This window comes from Lissotriton helveticus, chromosome 5_1 (genome assembly GCF_964261635.1).
Source record: "Lissotriton helveticus chromosome 5_1, aLisHel1.1, whole genome shotgun sequence".
NCBI lineage: Eukaryota > Metazoa > Chordata > Amphibia > Caudata > Salamandridae > Lissotriton > Lissotriton helveticus.
Window position 1 is genome coordinate 122,407,248 of NC_136065.1, and position 24,536 is coordinate 122,431,783.

A 24,536-nucleotide genomic window follows, 5' to 3' on the forward strand; every position below is an offset into this window, starting at 1 on the left:
TTGGTTGTTGTTCCTGAGTAGAGGGTGTTCCCGTAGTCGAGTGTGCTGGTGATGAGGGCATGGGTGACGGTTTTTCTTGTGTCGGGAGGGATCCATTTGAAGATCTTATGGAGCATTCGGAGGGTGTTGAAGCAGGAAGTGGAGACGGTGTTGACTTGCTTGGTCATGGAGAGGGCAGAGTCAAGGATGAACCCCAGGTTGCGTGCGTGGTTGGTGGGTTCGGGGCTGTGCCTAGCAATGTGGGCCACCAGGAGTCGTCCCAGGCTGATGGGGTGGGTCCGGGGATGAGGACCTCCGTCTTGTCTGAATTCAGCTTCAGTCTGCTGTCCTTCATCCAGTCGGCGACGGCCTTCATTCCTCTGTGGAGGTTGGCTTTGGCGGTGTGAGGGTCTTCGGTGAGGGACATGATCAGCTGGGTGTCGTCGGCGTAGGAGATGATGTTGAGGTTATGTTGTCGGGCGACGTGGGCGAGCGGAGCCATGTAGATATTGAACAGCATCGGGCTGAGGGAGGATCCCTGTAGGACGCCGCAGATGATCTCGTTGGTTTTTGAGCGGAAGGGTGGGAGGCGGACGCTCTGGGTTCTGCCGGAGAGGAAGGATGTGGTCCAGGCCAGGGCCTTCTCTTGGATTCCAGTGTCCTGGAGGCGTGCTGATAGATATGCAAACTAAGTTTTGAAAGACTACTAATATTCTGTCGCTTTGTCCTATCGTTTTTATGGACTTTGACAATTTCGTCCTGCGATTTCAGACTCTAGCTCTTTTAGTCGGGGGGCTTTGGAAAACAAAAGTTCATTGTTCATTAAGCAACATAACTATAAGGTCTGCAGAGACATTATGGATTTGTTTGACGTTTTACAAAAGCATCCTGAGTGCCCTGCACTCAAAGCAAGAAAACAAGGGCCCATCCTGCAACAGCCCAGCAGGAGTCTGGTACACGCGCTTGTTGTTTTACACTCGGGACATGTTGCTTTTAATGGGTTGTGCACCATAGCCTATGCCGAAGTTACTAATGCATTAATATGACAATTTCATGGTTTAATTGTGAAGATGTGTGCCACCTCACCACCTTTCGCCACTCCGGGTTACAAACATAAATGTTGCACCCATCACATGTAAGAGGTCTGGTAGTATACGAGAGATAACAGGGACTTTGGTTCGAAAGCTTCAGTCGACTAGTACTGATGGTGCCTCATTGGGACCATTATTCTGTTGCCCCTTGAGACGCTCTGGAAGCAGACATTCAGGAGTGGTGTTAAGCGTGAGAGATGAACCCCTGAAAGAGTGTAGTGCAAGGGAGTGTCTGTTGTAATGTGAGGAGCTTGTGCAAACCTAACTTCAGAAGAGTCATGAAGGCTGTGAGGCTTTGTCCAGATACAAGATGAAGGCCTCTGGACATCACTGATTTGCTTCTTTGCCTGAAACTTCTGAATCTGGCCATGGCGCTGCGGAGGTAATAGCTGGACCAGAAGGTCCTGGTCGCTATGCATGTAAAGAGGAGAAATGTTAGGGAGAAATTTGGGGGGTTTGCTTGTGCATGATTGTGCACGGTGTACTCATTGGTAAATTAGCAACATCACCTCAGTGTCACGCTCAACCACTGATGAGGATGGATACTATATAGATAGATAGATAGATAGATAGATAGATAGATAGATAGATAGATCGATAGATCGATAGATCGATAGATCGATAGATCGATCGATAGATAGATAGAGAGTAAAAAAAAAAGACAGCTGCTTCTGTGATGCAGCAAACATTACATCCCCACCAAGGTTCTCAATGGTAAATAATACAAATCCCTTACACGGTCATTTGATTCCATCATGCATTTCTGTAGAGCTGTTTGCCTGCTCATGATTTTGTTACTCCTATCAACACCTGCCAGTAGATGATGCAGCACAAACAAGACCTCCATGTACTCAAAGCCGAAAATGAAAAGCAACCTGCAGGTCAAGGGCTCTAGACTCATTGTTTTAGTCTCTCATATTGAATAATAAGAGTGCCACTAAGCTGGCGGGCAATAGTCACCTGTTTCAAATGCTAAAAAGCCGCAAGACTGTAGATGCAAGCTCTATATTATTAATAAAAGCTCTATATTATTAATAATGTTTGCGAATATGTGTAAAGCACTTGTTCGCCCAAGAGTATCCTGGCGCTGAATAACTGATATTTATTATTAACCAACTCAATAGTACTCCTTTTATAGACCTCAGAAGGATCAAAGACTGAGTGGACCCGCCTGGGGTCCCTAACAAAGGTGAAATATCCATATTTGGGGAAATGCATGAGTAATGTATTTGGTAGTTATCGAGTGAAGCATCTTTCCCACGACATTCAGAAAGCAGAGCCTTAGCTTTGAAAACACTTTATCTGTAGCAAACATGATGGCTCATTCCTTTAGTAGTGGCTACTTTGTTCTACTACACACTCGGAGAGTCCAGTTGAAACTGACACCCTGGAGACCTGGCTGCCTCTGGAATCTAGCTGATGAAACATCCTGGCTGCAGCAGCAGGCAGAGAAACAGATCCAGATGAAGGGTTATTTCCAAATGATCTAGATGGAAAATAAAAGCTCCAAAATGAAGCCTGAAAGACAATCTCTTAGATATAATGGTACCCCTGGGTCCAGCTGGTTGCAAGGGTCTGTCTGGCTGGATGCCATTTTCCCATCAATTATTTAAGGGCTTCTGGGCACATCAATTTTTTAGAGAGACTCTAGCTCACTCATGCCTTACAAATTAAACAGGATGATGCCAACATAACAGTATGGAGCTTTCAGCAAGGAAAACAGACATACAAGAGGTGACAAGCCAAAGAGGCTCACTGGTGACAGCAAAATATATGATTTAGCTGCAATATTAAACTTATCTGCAAAGCATTACTATTGAAACAACCCTTGGCTTGGATGTAGGTCCTTGCTTCAACAAGGACTCACGTGTACACAGAATCATTGTCCTTCAAGACAGGCACCTTTAACATAATGCTGCTAGAGTACCACCGACAAAGAACACCAACCTCCAAGCCTTGGGGTCACCGGTTTCAGTGCAACAGGTCATTGAGTGCAAAGAGCATCTCTTTTGAATGGCATGGTGCACAGAAAGGATGTTTTCGATCATCACTCTATTGACCCCTTGCATGCGGGGCTGATTCCCCCGCTGTGCTGGGGGGAGGAGGGGCACGCACAGCGCCCCCGTGCCCATGACGAGCTGAGCTCGTCATGAGCCACGGTGGTCGGGTGCTCATGACGAGCTGAGCTCGTCATGACCAGACCCGTTTCTTCAGAACGCTCGCAAAGCTGGAGAATTAGCCAGGCGTGCGAGCGTTCTAACGGTCATGACGAGTTCAGATCGCCATGATTACACGAGCACCGTGGCTCATGACGAGCTGAGCTCATCATGAGCGTCGAAGGTGTTAACTTGGCAAATCGGTGCTGATTTGCTTTTATTAAGTGACCCTCGAGTGTGCTTCCTCATCATCAACTTCCACTTGAAAAGAGCCTGGGCTTGAATTCCAACAACTGTGGTTCTACAACTATGGGGATCACAAACTTAAAGAACTGGAAGTTTTCATCCTCCCCATGGGCCAGCAGCACAAGGTCCTCCAGTGGGAGGAACACAAAACTCTTTGCATATGTTTACTAGAAAGACAGTGCTGCGTGGGATGATACAGAGATCCATCGATCTTAAGCCGTAAGAGCTTCTCCACTCACTTACCCAACCCATACACCACATTCATAACCAGCTTCATCAGGTCAGGCAGCTCACTCACCCACCCTCCCTCCCTCCCTCCCAGAACGTAAGCCATTTTAGGGAAACGAGTCACCCACAGGCATAGGCTGCAGCATTTCCTTACACTTACATTTTAGAGTTACAGTTGCCCCCCTTCAGGCAGCGTGCAGTTTTCTAGCGACTAGGTGAAATGAAATTAAATGAAATTTAGATTTATAATACGTACTAATATCCGGAGGTGTCTAGGCACGGCGGCTCCCCATGATATACTAACCAGAGAGAGCATTTATAATGCTCTACGGGCTAGTTGTTAAAGAGCTGAGTTTTTAAAAGTTTACGAAATGGCAGTAAATTGTTTTCTGTCTTGAGTGGCAGTGGGAGGGAGTTCCATAAACTGGCTGTATCTGAAATAAAACTCCCCCCCAGGGATAGTTGCACTCAGACAGATAAAGATCAGAACTGGCCCCAGGGCACAATTTGGGCAGACTTCACCAACCAGTTCCAACTTAAGCATCTATTCCCAACACTTTATTATAAATTCATATCACTGTTGGTTATATATAAAGCTTTCGGGTAGGGTTGTGGGTCGCTGGGCCCAGATTTGACAACAACAGCTGACCTGTTGTAGTTCTTGAAACATTTGCATTTGTAAAAGATGTCAGGCATTCATCAAAGAGATACAAATTTGAATTCGCATGGCTTTTAAACTAGCGAGCTTACAATTTGCAAGCCCAGTCAATCACACTTTTCATGAAACGTGTTAGCTAAATAAAGGCTCAATTCATTTTCTTCCAGCTTAGAATTTGTGAATGCATCCAACCCCATGAGTTTTAGCCCTTGAAAACAAAAATCAGAAAGAAAAAGGGGGGACACAAGACCAATTCTGTCCACAAAAGGCGAATAGACATGTACCCATGGGAAAATTACACACTCAACTTGAGAATTCTACCACAAATCAAAAGAACACAGACATCATTTTGATTTTGGGAACAGGTGCCATTCTCATGAATTCACAATTTTTCCAATTTGTTTCATTAAAAAGAAAATGGATAAAGTCATCATGCATGTGGCTCTGAGTAGGACCTGGTAGGATGCATAGAGTGGTTGGGAGCAACTACTGGAACTCACTTGTGGATGGGCGTGGATTTTAGACACAAGTCACAGCTGGACAATGGTCTGAAAACCCAAAATACATAGAAGAAAACCACATCCAAAGGCAAAAAGTGTCTGCTTCCTCGTTCACGAGCAGAAAGAAGACTGCTGAAGGTGGTAGTACCATTCAGGGCTAAACCGGACTGTTTCACAGAAGAGAACGGGGCTTGCCTGCAAACATTTACTATTGGATGTCTTTGTCCTAGTAAAAGACTCAGTCATCTCAATTCAGCACCAACTCCAAGCTGAAGCTTTACCAGAGCTGAGTTCTCTCCGCACTCGTGTATGGATCAGGATGCTAGTGGATGACAAAAAGCAATTAGCCAAAGTATCAGCCTTTCACGCCAGTAACCTGAAAGAAAGGTTGCCACGTTTTCAGGCCACAACCCATCTCCAACCAAGAACTGCTCACTAGATGCAAGCCAGAGAGCATCAACACCATCATCATCATGGGAAGATGATTGAGATGGATAGGACACAATCATCAGAAGATAAGAAAACTCCATTACAAGAATAGCTCTCCGCTTGACCTCAGAACGTAAACGGAAGGCAGGCAGGCCTAAGAACACCTGGAAGTGAACCATAAAACAGAAAAGGAAGCCCACAAATGGAGCACCTACAGAAACTTGCCCAAGACAGAAAGACAGACAGACATGGAGGCCCTTCTTTGATGCCCTACATGCCAGCTGGTATTTCATGCAGTAAGTAAGCAAGTCTGGGTCCTATTATTGGAGAATAAATATGCATGAGTGTGGAAATATATTTGCTAGCTACATTAACACCTGAATTAAGCGCTGCACAAGACTCATGGTAAAAGTTAGTCATGTCCCACCATCTCGCGACCACTCTCACATATTTTAATTATGGATTTTCAATAAAGAAAATGAACCTCAAACTATTTTAGCTCCAGCAAGAGAGAGTGCTTTGTAAAAATAATTGCTTGGTTTTCTTTTCTCAGTATTCTAATACCTTACTGTACACATAGACTTGAACACATAGGGGTGCTGTTAGAAGTGATACATGGGATTAAACTGCTGAGATGTACAATGATTCAATCCTCTCCCCTCTGTAATAAAACTCACAGAACTGAAAGGGCAGGCACTGATCAAACAAGAATTCACATGAATTATTGCCTGACTGTTCTTTAAGTATTCAACTTCATGAAAGTCAATTAGTAGAAGGAGCTGCTGTCACCATGCTCGCCTTTTCGGATCCCTGGCGTTCCCTGGTCTTAGGGGTCATGAAATGAACAGCAGGGACAGAAAGTAAGAGAGCTCAGTTCACTTCCTGTAATTTCCATTTGTTGCCCATCTGTGAGCTTCTCAGTTGCAAATCAGAAGTTATTTAGGAGCCAAGTTTTGGACACTAACTCTAACACGGATGTTCTAGGGCTTTCAAGCAAACATTTTCACATAAAATATTGCTGCCAACTTTACACGAATGTGAAATCTCGAAAGACTGCTCAGTGTAGCAACTACACCAGCATGACCACATCACAAAGGAGTTCTAAGGAGCACTTGTTTTAACAAAGTGATCACTGCATACCCATTAATTTGTAAAAATGAATAGGACAGATTCCTACCTTTCTTCAGCAGAAGGGCTCAGGTCGTCCACCTTTGGTGGCCCGCTTCCATTGCTTGTGATGTGTTCAGCGGCTTCCGAGCCCTCCACCTTTCGAACATAGCCGTTTCGCCTGTCTTTGGATGGCCAGGTGTGGCAGTCGTCCTTGGCACTGGCTCGGTTATTGCCTTTGTCCAGGTTCACGAGATTCAGGTACGACTCACCGATGCTGTCCCCCCTCAGTGAACCAGCATTAAGGGAGCCGTTCGGGAGGCTCGCAGGCGTGGAAGTCACCGGGAGCTTCAAGTCCAGGCTGTAGAGGTTCTTCAGGTTCAGAGAGATTGACTGGGCAATGGTGACATTCTGGGAACACTTCTTGTCATCTGAGAAAAAGAAGTTAAAACAGAAAGTAAGAGTCAATTAAATGTCAAATCACCAAGTGTAGCAGCGGTCAAACTGCAGGACACACAGACTTGTAACAAGTGAGGATACCAAAGGGCAATTAAATCCACTTAAATATTCTGGAACCAGTTAGGCACAGGAGTGCTTAGCACACCCTTTAATGTATTTAAAGGGGAACTCACAGAATGCTTGTTTTTATTTATCAGACAATCCCCTTTGCCCACTGGACATCCCGACAGTCTTTATTTTTCAGATTTGTCCTGGGTATGAGAAATAGAGCTTGAGTTGTTGGCAATGGTATTCAGATAATCACTATCAAGTCATGCCTACAGCCCCTTCCTTCTGGGACTTTTAGAACTTTGGAGCAACAATTTTCAGCTGACCATACCCTACAGCTGTAAGTATGTGGGTGCAGAGCAGCACAAGTAACACATTCCTAATGCATGGCTGGTACCTGCCAAATGATGTAGGAGAAATGTGGGAGAATGTTGCCATGTCGTTGTCTTGCAGCTCCTAGATGGAAGCGAGCTTTGTAGAGAATTGGGATGGTGGCAAATCAAGAACAGAACCCCAGCAAAATAAAAATGCCAGTTTACCCCTTGTAGGACAAAGTAAATGTTCAAGGAACTCACCGCGCGAGAATGAGAGATGGAGGCTCGAAAATTACAAAAAACCATTAGAGTTACAGTTTGATTATGATTGTGATAGAGGTGTTAATCCCATGCTGGATGCAAACATCTACTTGCGTCCAAAACACGGTTCATTTTGGGAGCAAATTAGAGATGTTTGCTTAATCGAAGCGTAGCATGCACAAGCAGGCCCTAATTACAGGACCATGCTGCCTAAAAGCACTGTTTGTGCACCTTAAAATAAGTGCTAAAATGCACTAAAAACATTTTATTCCGCGTTCCAGGGTGTTCACGATTTAATTGGACTCAAACTCTGCACCCTCTAATTTGCAAAAAAACGCACAATCACAAATTAACAGGTGTGCAAATAGCACCCAGTTTTGGAGGCCCAATCATGATCAGGCCCTTAAAATAAGACATTCACTGAACCAAGTAGAGGGGCCACATTTTCTCTGAGATTATGCATTGCTGAAAGCTTGGCTCCTCTCCAAAGACGTGGATGGAATTAAACTAAAACCTTAAAAACACTTGAATACCTAAGTCAAATCTTGAGGGAAAAAATTAGAGAATACAATTTTTTAAAACAAATTTTGAACAGGATTTAAATATTTGATTTATCCCATTTAACTGGGACATTTCTAATAAAGAGTCTAGCCAGACGTTACCTCTAAATCTATATTCCCTATTTTTCCAAACATACATCCAGAAATGCATACAAGGTACTTGTGTATTTTCCAATATCTGGTCTCTGCGTGCTGGATGACTTGTGACAGAGTCTAGATATGTTTTTTTGCTAAAGCAAAGTACTTTGATAGGCAACAAAGTGCTCACTGGACCGATACTGAGCAGAACCTCCTCCAACGAGCAGCAGCAAAAAGGGTTGCACTATACCCTGGTTGACTAAATGTGATCCTCCCGTTAATAAAATTCAAGAGCAAATTTCCTCTGTTGTATCGACAATTTGCACGGAGTCTATAACTTTGAACAAATTACAAAGAGCTGAAAACTACTCCACCCAACTCAACTACGACCTTAAGAATTCTGATCACATCCCCCCTACTCTAAAATTCCTTCACTAACTTCATGGCAGATAAAGGAATGAATGTAAACCCTTTGTTGGTTCTCAAACCCAAAATGACTGATAACCTTCCTAAATTTTTTATTATGCATGACGTCACACTTAAGGCCGGCCTCCCAACATAGTCTCTAAACAATCACAACAAAACTGAAATGTTAATGTGGTGATGGGGATCACTGCACCATCAACACTACACTCTCAACAACACACTCCCATTGTATCTCCAACATGAACCCAATTTTCTACCCTCCCACAAACACATGAAAACCCAACCTCTTCTAACAAGAGTTTGGGTTCCAATTACTTCATTTACAGCATTTCATACAATATATTACTGCACTCACACTGATTAGTAGCTTCCGTTGGCCATTTGAGGGCCTTACAGTGATAACATGAGAATTAAATGAATAAATGAGAGTTGGACTTAAACATGATTACCTATAGTATTCTGGGCTTTCAGATCACTACTCTCTACAACCCCCATTCTCTACACCATTTAAGATCCAGTCTTGTAGCTGTACTAGGCACAGCTCAGTCTTACCTGCCTGCTTGATCTCAGCTTTAATTTCCATCTCTTTCAGTTGCTTTACTAGCACAGAAATGTGCTGCAACAAGTCTCGGTTGGTCATCAGCAGCTGACGTACGCGGGCCTGAGCCTCAATACGCGCAGACGTTTCCGCAGCCAGCTGGTCTTTCAGCAACTGTACCTGTAGGAAAAACATAATTCGATATTTCAGGACATATAGTACTAAATTACATATTCTGGACATGAATTTTCAATTGTGTTCTGCATCAGTAGGGAAAGCATTTTACATTACATCGAATATTGAGGCCAACTCTAAAAGACACACAAAGATATGTCTGTCACTTAAGTACCATCTCTGGTGAATGTAGACCGTGGTGGCCAGATCTGCAAAAAACATGCAAAATGTGAAGTACAGTCCTTAAGAGAATAAAGATCGTAAAACATGGTAGAAGAAGGAGTTATTATCAAGATGACAGCTCTTGTAATTGTCTGAAGAGTAGATGAATTGTGTTGAGATGAGCTGGATGCTTATGCTGAGGCATGCACCCCAAAACAGGTCAATTTGGCCGAAATCGCAGATAAGTATCGCCAATGGAGTAAGGAGCCTTCATGTTCCACAAAAATAGGATGTGCTCTCAGGGCCTGCCTTGGACTCTGGTGCACTGTTCCTGCCAACAACGTTTCTAAAGTATAACTATGTGATGAGGAACAAGTTGGCAGCATTTCTTGCTCATAGACAGGTAGTCGAAAAGAGAATTATAAAGGCTACTTTTATGTTAAATCCGCAAGCAAGAACAGCAAATAAGCACTAGCTAAGACAATAAATCGACCTTGTGATTATGGGAAATTTGGTAATAGTTAAGCAAATGTGTTGCTCTAGAAAGAAAATCACAAAGATGCAAAGGCTAAAACCATATGGAGTATTTGCAGAGTCAGGTTGTAGCCTCAAATAAGAGTGTTATGAAAAGGAGTCAAAGATAAAGTTTGCATTGTAAATAATGAACTTAAAATACATACACAGGATAATATTGTATAGTTGAAGCTATTGCCAAACCACGAAACCAGTCCCAGGATGCTTGTTTCCAGTCCGGGAGGACCTGGCCTGGCAGTTCAGACTGGACTGTTCCCATGGGGCACAGGGTCAAGACTGATTTGCGTATGGCTTGGTTCAAACTGGAATGGCATGATGAGCAAAAATACCATACATTTAGGCCCAGATCTCTGTGCCGGGGTGAATGAATGACATTGTTCTGCAAATACAGCATTAAGATTGCCAGCTTCACCTAAAGTGTAGCAGTAAAAAAACAGCAATTCGTGATATAGCAAAAAACACTATGACCTTATGATGCACCTCTAATAATGGCAGATGCCTGAGACTGAAAAAAAGACTAAAATGAGTCTGTGCCCGATGACGCAAGCACGGTAACAAATTCTAAGTATTAAACGTGTTTTGAAATGCAGTATCAGATGTGTTTTAAAAAGTTCAGAGCTGCAGAAGTCCGGAAGAGGACAGTTAATCCCACGACAAGGGGTCAATTCAGGGTTCTTAACTACCAACAAGAGGCTTCAATTCATTTGTGACATCTTCCGCCAGAACCGCCTCTTCCACCTGAACCAATTTTCGGGCCGGGATACGTGTGCCCAGGTCTACAATGCCAAAAGTGAAACTACAGTTCCCAAATTGCAAAGCAGCGTTAGCCAAAGCGCCAGGGCACGCTGCGGATGTCACACACAACCAGGACCAATCGGCAGCTATCAGTAACATATTTCCATGCGCGATAAACTCGAATCTCACGGCCATCACCCAGGAAAAAAGGTTTGAAAACTTAAATGTGAAGATGCACACAAAGACATTTTAAGAAAGATGATAAAAATGCATAAGCTTTGTAAAAAACATGCAAAACGTATATATATATATATATATATATATATATATATATATATATATATATATATATATATATTTCAACATCACATATTGGCTCCAAAAAAAAAAAATAGAACGCCATACACGTCTGAGGTCGCTTATTTCAGTTTAAGTATATCAAAGTTAGTTTCGAGTTAACTCTCGTCTCTTTAAAGAATGACGCTCCAATTTTACATGATTGCTGAGCGACAAAACAGATGACATAACCTGGACAGATTTCAATATCGGAGTTTTTCGAAATTGGCAACTGCCCTCTGTGACATCAAATACAGTTATGTCATGGACGGGCCCCGAGCGCCGCCTAGTGGCCATAAACCAGTGATTGAGAAGAGAAAAAAACAAAACCACCATAGAAATAGCTGCGTGTCGTGTTTTTGTTTACGTGACTGTTTTTCACAAAAATTAAATCTAAAGAAATGAATGTTCCTGCAGCTATTGTGCGACAAGCACATTCGATTTATCTGTGGGTCAGTAACTTAGCAGAAGTACACACTCAGACCACAACTATGTGTACACTCGGAAAATAAACTCGGCCCACAATAGATTCGCGAGCAGTTTACCTTATCGCTTTGCTATATCCGTATCCTCTCTTTGTGACATTGTCTGGGGTCGGGCTTCATTCCTACCAATGAGGAGCTTAGTCATATTCTGACAGAACTCCTCTTAATATTTGGCCCACCCAGTGGCGGCTGGAAAGGATTTAGAGTGGTAAGCGGGTGAAACTAAAATTATTATTTTTTTTTTTAAAAACAAGCATTTGCAATGCAATCGGTCTCGCCTTAGGGACCTTATATGTATTTAGCTATGCAGCTCATTAGCCTGGATGCTGAAACATCTACTGTTCTTGATGATTTTCCCAATCCCCTGGAGAGTGACTTGAGGCGAAAGGTTCATGTGATCTGGGTAAGAGTAGATACTCGAAGCAATGAATGAGTTGTGATGCCGTCTCCGTTATTCCAGATAGACTTTGACTGTGCATACGGTGGAATATAGTCCAATAGAACATAAAATCATTTATCACTAAAATTATACAAGAATGTTAGTAATTCAGACTACTTTGACGTGCCTTTGCACTCAACCTGTAGCTCTCTCCAGGTAGGATTAAGGGGTACAGATTTACTGCTATCGGGCACTAACTGTATTTTAACTGGAGTAGAATCTTAAGTAAACAACAATTTAGGAAATTACTAAAATTTCGCTTTTTTGGGGAATTTCATTTAGATAATTTCATACTGGGATATCAGTGCTCAGTGTTGGAAGTTTAAATATCAAAGACACAGTATCTGAACGTAAACCCCCTAGCAGCACAACTTTTAACACCTTGTAAGACCACCTTAGCTTGCAAATGTACTATACCAGGAGCTGCAACAGTTTCCACACAACGAGGATCAGACATTATCGAACATCCAGACCAAGCCAGATTCCGAATATTTGGTGCAGATGAGGCCACAACAGGAATTTCGCCTGAATGCACTGCCCCACAGAGCAGTGAGTTCAGGACTGCCCTTAGAGCATCCAATCCTTTCTGAGGAGACAGACACAAGGCAACAACACACCACTTCTACCTCCTGTGTTACAAAACTCATTTCTTCCACTTCTATTCCAACCACTCAGTCCCGTGATCCACCACCCTCTGCTCATTTACAAATCACAAATTCCACTTTACCACCAACCTGGGATCTTCCAGTTATCTATTGGAATGTAGCGGGGCTTAGATCCAAGATACACCTTCAGTCCTGGATTGACGTGATTAATAGGCATAAAATAGTCTGCCTCCAGGAAACCTGGGCTATCGACCCTATTCACATCCAGGGCTATAAAACTTTTCATATTCCTGCCAGCCCGTCTATACATGGAAGATCTAAGGGTGGCCTAGCTATTTATATTTCTAACCAAATCTCATTTACGATTAATGAAGTACCATCGGTGTCTCCAACTTTCCAAATCCTTAAGCTAGCCTCCGACAAAAGCTCCATTTATTATTTTATTAACATGTATAATAACTCCACACCCACCGACTGTGTAAAGTCTCTGATAGAAATTACCACATACTTGCATGATCAGAAAGCTAAGCACTTACAGTTACAATGCTATGTTGTGTGGGGTGGGGATTTTAATGTTTATTTAAGCAGCAACTATAAAAAAGGTATCTGTGGGCTCCAAGACGAGCACGATCTCCCCATCACCCACTTTACTCACTCCAGTATTGGGACTAGTTTAAACAACTGCCTCTTTTCACTAGAACTCGAATTTGCGAATGAATCAGTGTGTCCTGCTGTCGTGTTCAAGCCGACCTTTCATGGCAGAGGTCTCTCCTCTACCATTGATTACATTCTTTGTTCGCAAACTTTAAATAATCGATTAAAAAACTTTACAACCGGTACTGATCCTTCCAGCGATCATTACTCTAACAGTATCACCATTATATTTAATTCAGCTCCCTCTACCCACTCCAAGACTAGTCTTTTAACGCAGCATTCTCTGGAGATGGATAAAACCAACGGTTTCACAGTAAAATGGTCAAAGATCAACCCCAACGACGTTATTAGCAGGATCATCCAAAAACCCCTTCCCTTAATATCTAATTGCCTGGAGGAGACCTCATCTCCCCAGTTGATCCTCTCTAGCTTCGTTAACATCTTAGAAGCTATCCGGCAGGAGCTCACTCGCCAACATAAGACACACGATAAGGATTCCCGGGGGTGGTTTGATTCTCATTGCCGCAAAGCCCTTAGTGCACTAAAACGAGCTCTACATAGTCAAGATAGGGACATGGCCTTAATAGCCTCACTAAGAAGGAATTACAAGCTGGCCCAAAAAACCCGTAAACAGGAAATAAAAAACAACCTCTGGGCCCAATTGCACGAGAGCACAAGAAACAAGGACACAACGTTGTTCTGGCGAACAGTCAAGTCCCCCTTTTTAGCGGACGATACAGCTGTTCGTCACCGAGACGTGGCAGTTCCTGCCGAAAAATGGGTAACCCACTACTCAGAGATCTTTGGGGACTCCCCTTCAACAACTGAGGCTACCAGAATCGGGGAGGCAGTCTTTACTAGGGATAACACCTATCCTATTGACCTCCACTTCGACCTTGTGGAGGTGACCGCTGCACTGACTTCCTCAAAGACCGGGAAAGCTCCCGGCCCGGACGGAGTCCCACTTGACATCTTTGTGAGCAACCTAGACCTATGGGCTCCAATTGTCATGCAAGTCATGTCCGCAGCTTCACAAGTCGGCCTTATCGATTCTTGGTCTACATCTGTGCTCCTACCCATTTTTAAAAAGGGTGAACGCGACAACCCAGCCTGCTACAGACCCATTTCCCTCTTGGACTCGCTGGGTAAGGTCGCTGGGAGACTAATCTTGGAACGTCTCCAGGACTGGGCTAAAGAGAAGAAGATCTTAACCGACCTCCAGTTCGGGTTCCAAGAGGGATTGGGCACTGTTGAACAGGCCCTTAACTTGATACTACTCACGGGTAAATATGCTTGGGCCAAAGGCGGCAACCTTTATCTGGTCTACGTGGACTTAAGCTCCGCTTTTGACTGCGTAATCCACTCTAAATTATGGGAGATTCTGAATAACTTGGGCATAGATCCTCCACTCCTGAAATTTCTTCGAGAGCTCTACTCGGATGCCAAAGCATGTGTGAGGTATGGCATTAATGGCGAGCTATCGGAATCTTTCAGCATCACAAAAGGCGTCAGGCAGGGGTGCGTCCTTGCTCCATTTCTATTTAATATTTATACAAACGGATTGGAGCAAGCGATGCTGGTAGGCAATAAGGATCTTCCCTGCATAAACACCCGGCCAATCCCTGCATTATTATATGCTGACGATTCCGTCATTCTAGCGAGAACACCAAATCAACTCCAGCTCCAACTGGACAAGTATTGTCACTATATGCTTTCTCTTGGCTTAAAAGTAAACAAATCCAAGACTTTTGTTATGCATATTGGCAAGAAAGCTCAGAAATGCAAACCTCTCTATATTGACAATACTAGGCTAGATAATGCCAGAAAATATCCATACTTAGGGATCCTTATAGACGACCATATGTCCTGGAAACCTGCCACCTCCAGCAAGAAATTGCAGTTTCAGCGCACAACAACGGCGCTGACCTCTTTCTCAAGGAAATTGGGCAAGCCCGCTCCTGCTGTGATATTGAAAATCTATCAAGCTAAATGCTTGAGCGTGGCTACTTACGGAGCGGGTGTATGGGGCTATGCTCCCGCCACTGAGCTTCAAGTACTTGAAAACGATTTCTTGAAATATGTATTAGCTCTCCCCCGTAGTGCTCCCAACTACGGTAGCCACATTGAGCTCGGTTGGGATTATCTATCTGACACCATTAGATACCAACCGATCCTCCTCTGGCACCGTATCTGGACTAAGGAGCAATGCCTCCTTACTCGGTCGTTAATAACCGATTGCCCGACACTGACCCACTGGAAAAAGATTCCCTGGCTTTCTTATGTTTTTAACTTTTTGAACGACTTGAATTGCCCAGCGTTTTTCACTAACCCTGTCTCACTAATGGCCATACCTAGAAAGACCTTGAAGAATTTATGTGTCACCCATTTAAGAGAACTACGCATGTGTTCTGAAATTGGCAAACAATCAAATACCCATTTAATGATGATACAATCCTCCAATGGTATACAACCTTATCTGTCTTTTTATTTGTCAAATTATGATAGATATGTTTTAACCAGATTTCGGTTTGATTCCTTTTACCGTCTTGTCTCGTTCCCTGAGCCCTTAGATTGGACTCGTGAACTAATCAGATGTCCCTGTGACGACTGTTCTACTCAGTCTACTTTGCATGTAACATTATTCTGTAGTTTTTACGAGACCCCGCGTAAACGCTGGTTGGTCCCACTTCTCCGACAATCTGGACTGAGAAGATGCAGACCTGCTCTTTTGGCACTACAGTTTTTAGACACTCCATTTGTTGCCAAATCTATAGCTTGCTTTTTAAAGGCTTGCCTGAAAATTCGTTCCCAATTAACTGTTTCTGCATCATAAATTTTTCTGTTTGTCTATGTGAATAACTTTTATTCCATCGCCGTACAGGATTTTATTGTACAGACGACTCTTTTAAAGATTTAATTTATGTTTTCTGTATCTATCAGCCAATATTGCTTTTTGCGGGAAAAAACTTTTAAATTGTTGCAAATTTTCTATAATGCACTTTTATGATTGTAAATTCAATCGAAATAAAGTTTCTTTTGATTTGATTTGAATATCAAAGACACAGTATCTGAACGTAAACCCTCACAGCAGCACAACTTTTAACACCTTGTAAGACCACCTTAGCTTGCAAATGTACTATACCAGGAGCTGCAACAGTTTCCACACAACGAAGATCAGACATTATCGAACATCCAGACCAAGCCAGATTCCGAATATTTGGTGCAGATGAGGCCACAACAGGAATTTCGCCTGAATGCACTGCCCCACAGAGCAGTGAGTTCAGGACTGCCCTTAGAGCAGCACATCTATCATAACAGAGTGCATTTTCCCCCATATGCTTCCGACGCCCCAGTTTAAAGGTGCGTCGTGGCGCAAACTGGGAAAGTGCTCCCTATTAGTAATACGGAACCTGAGTTTTTCTCCGCTTACCTCCAGGCGGACAGCATTGGACAAAGTGGTACTCAGTTTGCCTTTTTGGCACACATTAGGATGAGTGACAAGCCATATTCTGAGATACCGAGATAACATTAGAGGCCTCTTGTTAGACCTGGCATCTATGGCGTGGTTTCCCCTGACTTTTTGCCTCTACCTCCTGTATTTTTTATACTGTGCTGGATTTCATTTTTGCTGGTTTAGATGCTTTGGGCACTTTGCCACTGCTGATCAGTGTCAAAGTGCAAGTGCTCCCTGAAGTAAATTGTAATTGTGATTGGTTATCCATGATTGGCATATTTGTGTTACCAGGAAGTCCCTAGTAAAGTGCACTAAGTGTGCCAGGGCAGGTGATTCAAATGCTACTAGTGGGCCTACAGCACTGATTGTGCCACCCACAAGAGTGGCCCTAAAATGATGTCTCAGGCCTGCCACCGCGGTGCCTGGGTGCAGTTGCTAACTGCCATGCTGCCCTGACCAGTGTCCACACTGGCCAGGCCTAACTCTTCCCTTTCTGTACACATCGGACACCCCTATAGAAGGCCCTAGGTACCCCCCTGGGCAGGGTGCAGTGTATATGAAAGGTAGAGCATGTACTAGTGCGTGTGACATGCTCTGGTAGTGAATTACAGCCATTTTCGTTTTTCACTATTGAGAGGGCTATCTTGCCCGTAGGCTATAATGGGGAATGCTTTGTATAATGTTTACCTGCATATCTTCCCATAGGAGCAAGATTGAAAATTAAAGTCTGATATCACTTAACTCCGAATTTAATAACACATCTTTTAGGAAAGATGTTTTTTAAATCCTGTGTTTGAGAACAGCACTTTTAGAAAGTGGCTGTTCTATTGTCTGACCTTTCTGTGTGCCTTGGCCTGTTTGTGAATGGACTGTCTGGTTTGTGAGTGACAGGGGCTGTGGAGCCCCAGGAGGCTGGATGAGTCAGCCCTAGGCTGAATGACTGCATCTGCATCTTGAGTGGTGGGAGGGGATAGCACCTGGGCCTGAATAGGGCTGTGCCTGCCTTCCACAATGTTGGCTCCACCTCCTGCTAGGCGGCTGACGACCCTGCCCCTCTCTCTGAAAGGAGAGGAGAAGACAGAAAACCAAAAGTGCTCAGGAACAGACCTGAACTGGTTCTGACCAAGCCAAGGCCTCTCTGCCTCTAGAGAACAAAGGAAAGACTGGTATAAAAAGGGCTACCCGGATTACAGAAAATTAGATCGTCCAGGAATCAAGAAGGAACCTCTGCCAAGGAGAAAGCTGGAAGACTGAAGGAGGACTGTCCTGCTGTGTGCTTGTGGACTGACCTGCAGTTGCTTTGCTGCCAAGGAGAGGGGAAGAACTTTGCTGTGTGCTGTGTCCCCTTGCTTGAAGAGATCTCCAAGGGCCTGAGGAGAGCTGGCCTCCTGTTAAGATGTCCCAGGAACAAAAGGACTTCAGTCCCAGCTTCCGCCCTGAACTCTGCCGAGAGAGTTCTGCCCTTCCTAGAGTGCTTGATCCAATTATGGGGCCTCTGGAAGTTGTGCCTGCTGTTTGGGAAGCTGGACAAGGAGAAACAAAGACAATCTGCCATTTTCACGCATCGCTCGCTTGTGGGGTGCATCCCCGGCAGTGTGAGGAAATTCCCGCCGCCGTGAGGATCGAGATCGTCGCATTGCCCGTCACCACTGGGTGAGATCGTCGCTGTGAACATTGTCGCAGAGCCATCGCATCGAGGTGCCACGAGAGGAGAAGATAGACGCAGCGCATCGCCGTCGCACCTGAGATCGTCGCCGTCCCGAAGATCGTTGCATCGTGCCTGTGCGAGATGCTTCCTACCGAACCTGTGCACAGGAATCCATACAAGGTATCGCATCCCTCCGCATACAGACCGGATTCGTCGCAACACGCCCGCTGCATCCAGCGGTGCTGTCGCATCGCCCCCCAGGGTCTCAGGAGTGACGCATCGCTTGTTTTTCAACGATGCAGCTTCCATTTGGAACTTTTGTCGCATCTACAGGTACTTTGGGCTAAACGTGACGCAACTGTGGATGATTTTTACGCAAACCCTAGAACTCTTTTAAAATCATATTCTTGAACTGTGTATGTTGGATTTTTGTCATTTTGGTCTTGTGTAGTTTAGATAAAGATACTTTATTTGTCCATTTGTGGTGTTTTCACTGTGTTACTGTGAGTGTTGGTACAAATACTTTACACATTGCCTTTGATAAACCTGTATGCTCGTGCCAAGCTACCAAGGGGGTGAGCAGGGGTTATCTAAAGAGTGTATCCCCCTTACCCTGACTAGAAGCAAGGGTCCCTATTTGGACATTGGTACCTACCTCTGCCAACTAGAGACCCCCAGATCGAACACCTCTCATAAAAGTCTACACGCATTCAGCTGACACCCTACAAGAATTTGACAGTTCTTAGCAGATAAATGCACTCTTGAAGGTCATCCCATCCTAAGTACTAGCACTTCCATAAATCAAGACTGCAGCCTTATGGTCTTTAACTAGGGATGGCTCCAAATAACAGCATAACCATGAGATCGCCATTTATTAGTGTATGGGCAGTGATACAGCAGGTAAGATGCCATTTTCCATAAAGTGCTGAGAATCTGTGTACTGTTCCCAGCCATCAGGATTGTCCTTTCCTACCCCACAGAGAAATTTCTGCAATAATTCTATATTTTTTTGAGCTGCTGAGGATGATATGATGGCAGTATTATTTTAAGTTGTATTAGAATGGTTGGCAGTTGTGTGTGGTGAGTTATGGTGTGGCATTCACCAGTGCAGCGGAATGGGAGACCTGTGGGAAGGGGAGTCACACGATATATGTGGGCGTTAACGTGGAGTGTTTGGAAATGGTGGGAGAAGGTGTTGCATGGTATTACGTGGTGAGGCGTAGTTCAGTGTGGGGTGGTGGAATGGCACTGGTTTGTGGGAGGTTCATGGATAATATAATTGCTTGTTTGGAGATTTTAGACTATTGAGAGTTTTCTCAACATACACGTCTACATTAGCTTGGGAGGTGGGGTTAAATCAGAATAATACATTTTCGGGTATCAATCTGTCTAGATGTCAAAGTTATATGAAACTCTATAAATTGGAAACTACATCTTTTGACCGGAAGCCTTCATGTGTGCACTTGTACAAGTGAATGTTACCTGTGCCACGGCAACCTGGGTTTGCTGCTGCTGTTGTAGTAACTGGTGCTGGATCAGCTTCAGGCGATGTCGAGAAGCCAGCGGGGTCAACGAAGAGCAGGAGCTGGGGCTGCCTGCCGGCTGGAGTTGTTGGGATACAATCGTATACAGAGAGTCGTGGTCCAGATCCTAGAAAGGCAAAAACCCTGGAGTTAGTCAAAGCCACACAATGGACTGAAGATCAATGTATAGCAACCATCGTGTAACATTACAAACAGTGTGCACATACATAACTGTTTAAAGCATGAACAGAGGACTGCAATGGCAATCTGGATAGAGTCAAGGCACCAGACTTCTGGTGTCATTTTTATAAAAATTCTGTTAGGAAATAAAGTTGCACCACAAGTTGGCTAATAATTCACTGCTATTAGATTTCTCATTCCCACGATGCAGCCTTTTCTCATCGATTTTAAGATTCTATCAATGGAGAGACTGAATTCTTAGCAGGTTTCCAAAAGGAGTAATGTTGGACCTGGCCCTTTTGGCAGATTCACCCCGAAACTTTTTGCTCTTTCCTAGCCTGTTTCTGGAACCTGGTGTTGGTGATTTTAGGCCTCTGCGCACTTTTTCACTGTGGTACAGTGTAAAGTGTGTGAGCTCTCTGTGTATGTGTGGTGAGTGGCCTGCCCTCCCATAGGAATGCATTGGGAATAGTGTGACCATGGTAGTTCCTGATGTGTGGGGAGTGCAGGGTCGAGTTTGGTATGTGCGAACTCGTGAGATTGAATGCTGCGTAATGATGTATGTGGCATGAATGTGTCTAGTGTGGAAGTGCCACTTCTAGACATGGGTGTGCGTGTGTAGTGAGTCTGCTGGCACGTGATTGGCTGGAGCCTGGCTCAAGGAGTGTGCCTGGGCCTGCTTGTGGATTGACTGTCTGGTTTGAGGGTGACAGGGGCTGGGGAGCCCCCAGGAGGTTGTCTGAGTTAGCCCTTGGTTGAATGACTGCATCTGCAACTAGAGTGGTGGGAGGAGATAGCACCTGGGAGTGAATAGGGCTGTGCCTGCCTGCCACAATGCTGGCTCCGCCCCCTGTGGTGCAACTGATGCCCTGCCAGTGAATAGAGTGAGGGGCTGAGCACATCCAGGGTGCTCCCAAACCAGCTGCGCCTGGTTTTCCCCCCACCTTGCACCTTTAGACAAAGGTTTTTGCTGTATAAAAAGGGGCTGTGTCCCCTTACAAAATGTTCTTGTTTCTGACTTGAATCCTGCCAGGGGCGTGCTGCTGCTTGGGCTCAGGGGAAGGCTTGCCTCCCTGGGCCCTGCCCAGCCCCTGGATACCTGATGGACCCTGTGCTGGGACCCCTCTGCTTTGCCTGGGGGGACTGGAGGACTTTTCTTTGCTGATGGGCTGGTTTCTCCAACTCTTGGTTCCAGGACTTTGCTGCATCCTTTTTAGCACCCTGGGAGTGCTTTCCTTTTTATTTCAGGACCCCTGGGTACAGCTAGCGCTGGGAGAGCTTTTGGTTGTGTCTCTAGCGCTGGAAGTGCTTTATCTTGACCTCTAGCGCTGAGAGAGCTGTGATTGCCCTCAGGCACCTGGAGCGCCTTATTTGTTTTGGCCGGTGCCCACCCGGCATTTACCTCGTCTTATTATTGATTAAGAGAGGGAGCCCACCCTTCGGTTGAGTCCTCGCCTGCCCGCCTGCCTGAGAAGGGCCGCTGTGCTGCCCGCGGCGACCCGGAAGCTCTAGGGGCCAGGACCGGAAGTCCGGCCCTCGCAGAAGCAGCCCGAAGAGAAAGAAGTGCGGCCGGAGATAGCGCGGGGCTCCCGTGAGGAGAGGGGAGCCCCACACCGAAAGCAGAGTCCAGGCCGCAGCACCGGAGAGCCCCGAGGAGCGGGAGCTCTCCTCCCCCAGCCGCTGCGAGACCGGTGACTGCCCGTGAATGGAGGGGGGCGTCGGGGCACATTGCCGGTGCCCGCCCCTCCCCTCTAGTGAAAGGCGCATGGGGGCCTTACTTGTTTTAGAGCCTGTTGAGGCTCCGGGGGCATTACTTTGTCTTTGAGCCTAGTGAAAGGCTCCGGGGGCATTTGGTGCATTTCGAGTCCCCCCACGAGGGACTCCAACGAAGGGGGTCACATTTGTCTAGGGCCCCGCGGCCCCTCCTACAACAGGGGCATTGTGGTTCTCGAGCCCCTGAGAGGCTCCACAAGGCGACATTTCTTGGATTGAGCCCCGAGAGGCTCACGGCGCTGCCTTTGTTCCAGAGCCCGAGAGGCTCAAAAGTGCCACAGTTTCTTGTAGAGAGCCCACGAGGGCTCAGGGGGCATTAGTAGTTCGAGCCCAGAGAGGCTCTTGAGTGCCACATTTGGTTAGGAGCCCAGAGAGGCTTGTGGCCACATTTCTTTGCTTGGAGCGCAGAGAGGCTCAGGGGCGACCAGTTGTTCAGAGCCTGCCTGGCTCCCACGTGGCCCCATCATTATTGATTCCCAGCTGCCCAGCAATTAGTGGGCAGCTGCACCGTTTAGGACCCTGACTATTGGGACACAGGGCGTCCTAGCCCCAACAAGGCCAGTTGGCCTAGGGACTGCCACTAGTGGTGGCTTATGTAAGTTTTGCGCAATTGTGTGGTTTTATTACACCTCTGAATGTGTTTTCATGCATCATGTGTTTCTGCGCTATTGAGTTGTGTTCTGGCACCTGAATGTTTTTAGGCGTCATGTGTCTTCCTTGTTCTTACACCTCTGAATGTGTTTTTATGCATCATGTGTTTTCCTTCCCTACCCCTCTGAATGTTTTAGGCATCATGTGTTTTCTTTCCTTACACCTCTGAATGTATGTTTATGCATCATGTGTTTTCCTTCCCTACACCTCTGAATGTTGTGATGCATCATGTGTAATGTGTTCTTGCTTTCACCCCTAAATGTATTTTATTCTTAGGTGGTTGTGTTTTGCCTAGTATAGTTTATACTAGAGAGGTTATGTGTCCATGCGTGATCTAGGCCTATGGTTATTATTATTGCGTAGTGTGTACCTACCTGTACCAGTAGTTACTGGTTGTGACCTATAATTGTTCTTTTGTGCTACACTTATTCTAAGTTCTAGAAGTGCTATTTCTAAAAGTGTTGATTCTGACAGTGGCCCATGTGGCCCTGTCCTGTACATAATACCTTGTGAATATTGCCCGTGCCAGTTGGCACAATGTACATGTGTGACTTCTATCTGATGTGTTTTGACAATACAAAAGTTATTTTTATATAACCTTGTGTGGAGTTCCTTTTGTGGTGTGCCTAGGATGTTGTTGCTGTTGTGTGCTTGCGCAAATGCTTTACACATTGCCTCCGGGATAAGCCTGTCTGCTCGTGCCAAGCTACCAAGGGGGTGAGCAGGGGTTATCTTGGCGTGTGACTCCCTTGCCCTGACTAGAATGGTGGTTTCTGCCTGGCTTTGGCGTCAGCCTTAGCCTACCAGAAATAGCCAGTTCTAACAGGTAACATTTTAAGACATTGAAAAAAGACCTGTAATAGCCCCTGTCAGTGTCAGGTGTAAATGTGCTTCACCCTCACACCATTGTATATATCTTCTGTGTACTGCTTCAGTGTTATATCAACACAAATGAATAATGTTATAGAAACCAATTTCGCCACTGCAAAGCAAATATTACTAGGTGCATACAAATGTATGATGGCACAACGCATGCCATTACAACGCATACCATTACAAAGCGGTTTTAATAACGTAAGTGCTGTTACAACGCAATACCATTACAATGCAATCTTTTACCATGCATATGCCTTTAAAACGCATGCCTTTACAACTAATTTCAGTGTAATAGCATGATTGGTAAAGGCATATGCGTGATCAAGGTTGCACTTGAAAATATAAGTATTTTACAGGCAAGTATAAACAGTATATACAGTATAAAAAGTATATATGTTCATATTTCACTGTAAAATAATTACATTTTTGTGGTAAAGGGATGCATAGTGATGGCATACGTTTTCTTTAAAATTTAGAGGTAAGTACAAACACTTTAAAAAAAAATGTATATATAAACACACAATTTTTTAACAAAGTGCGACAACTATTAACAGCAGTTTTAGGTAATCCTTCTACAGGTCACGTTGTGTACACATGGATGGCTTTAATTTCTATTTTCACCAGGTGTTGTAATATTTCGTAAAGTTTATACATATCTTTACTTTGTGCATGTGACCATTGGCGGCATTTAAAACAATATAGCAGAGGAATGCAAAAAGCCGAAGAGTAAACTTTGGCCACTTATAGTTAATGACGCAAACTAATTAGAGTAATATTTGAAAGTAATGTCGTTGGGGTCACTGCCTTTAACCTAATCGTTCATAAGTTGCCATGGTTGGGCGCAGTAACAGAAGCTTAGCTTAAAGGGGGTGGATGCACCACAATAATATTTTCCAGTGCTGCAATTTGCTGTCCCCATGTGTACTTTCCAAAAAGTAGAATCTGCATCTCCAGAACCACCAATAGTGCATGGAGAGGCAGGTGGGAGAGCCGTTTACCACTATTTTACAAGATAATTTCCATACATGCAGGAAAAGACAGAAAGAGACCGAGGGCCCGTTCAAGGATGTGGGTCAGTGAGGGTGGTGTTCGTCTCAGCTGCGGCTCCTCAGCTAAGACGGAGGAGCGTCGCTCCACTGCTTTGAAGCAGTGAAAGAAAGGAAACATACAATGATAACTTGAGGTTATTATCATTTTATGTTTTCCTGCTGCAGCAGGTTTACGGGTGG

General features: G+C 44.7%; 1 protein-coding gene across 1 annotated transcript in view; it reads right to left on the reverse strand.

Moving 5' to 3' along the window:
• LOC144754245 (carboxyl-terminal PDZ ligand of neuronal nitric oxide synthase protein-like) overlaps positions 1–24,536 on the reverse strand; it is a 236,377-nt gene that overhangs the window by 11,409 nt on the left and 200,432 nt on the right. The window contains exons 8-10 of the mRNA XM_078641847.1: positions 19,787–19,954; positions 9,093–9,258; positions 6,465–6,825 (exon numbers count right to left, since the gene is read on the reverse strand). Of these exons, the coding sequence (XP_078497973.1) occupies positions 6,465–6,825; positions 9,093–9,258; positions 19,787–19,954 (695 nt within the window). The remainder of the gene's footprint in view (positions 1–6,464; positions 6,826–9,092; positions 9,259–19,786; positions 19,955–24,536) is intronic.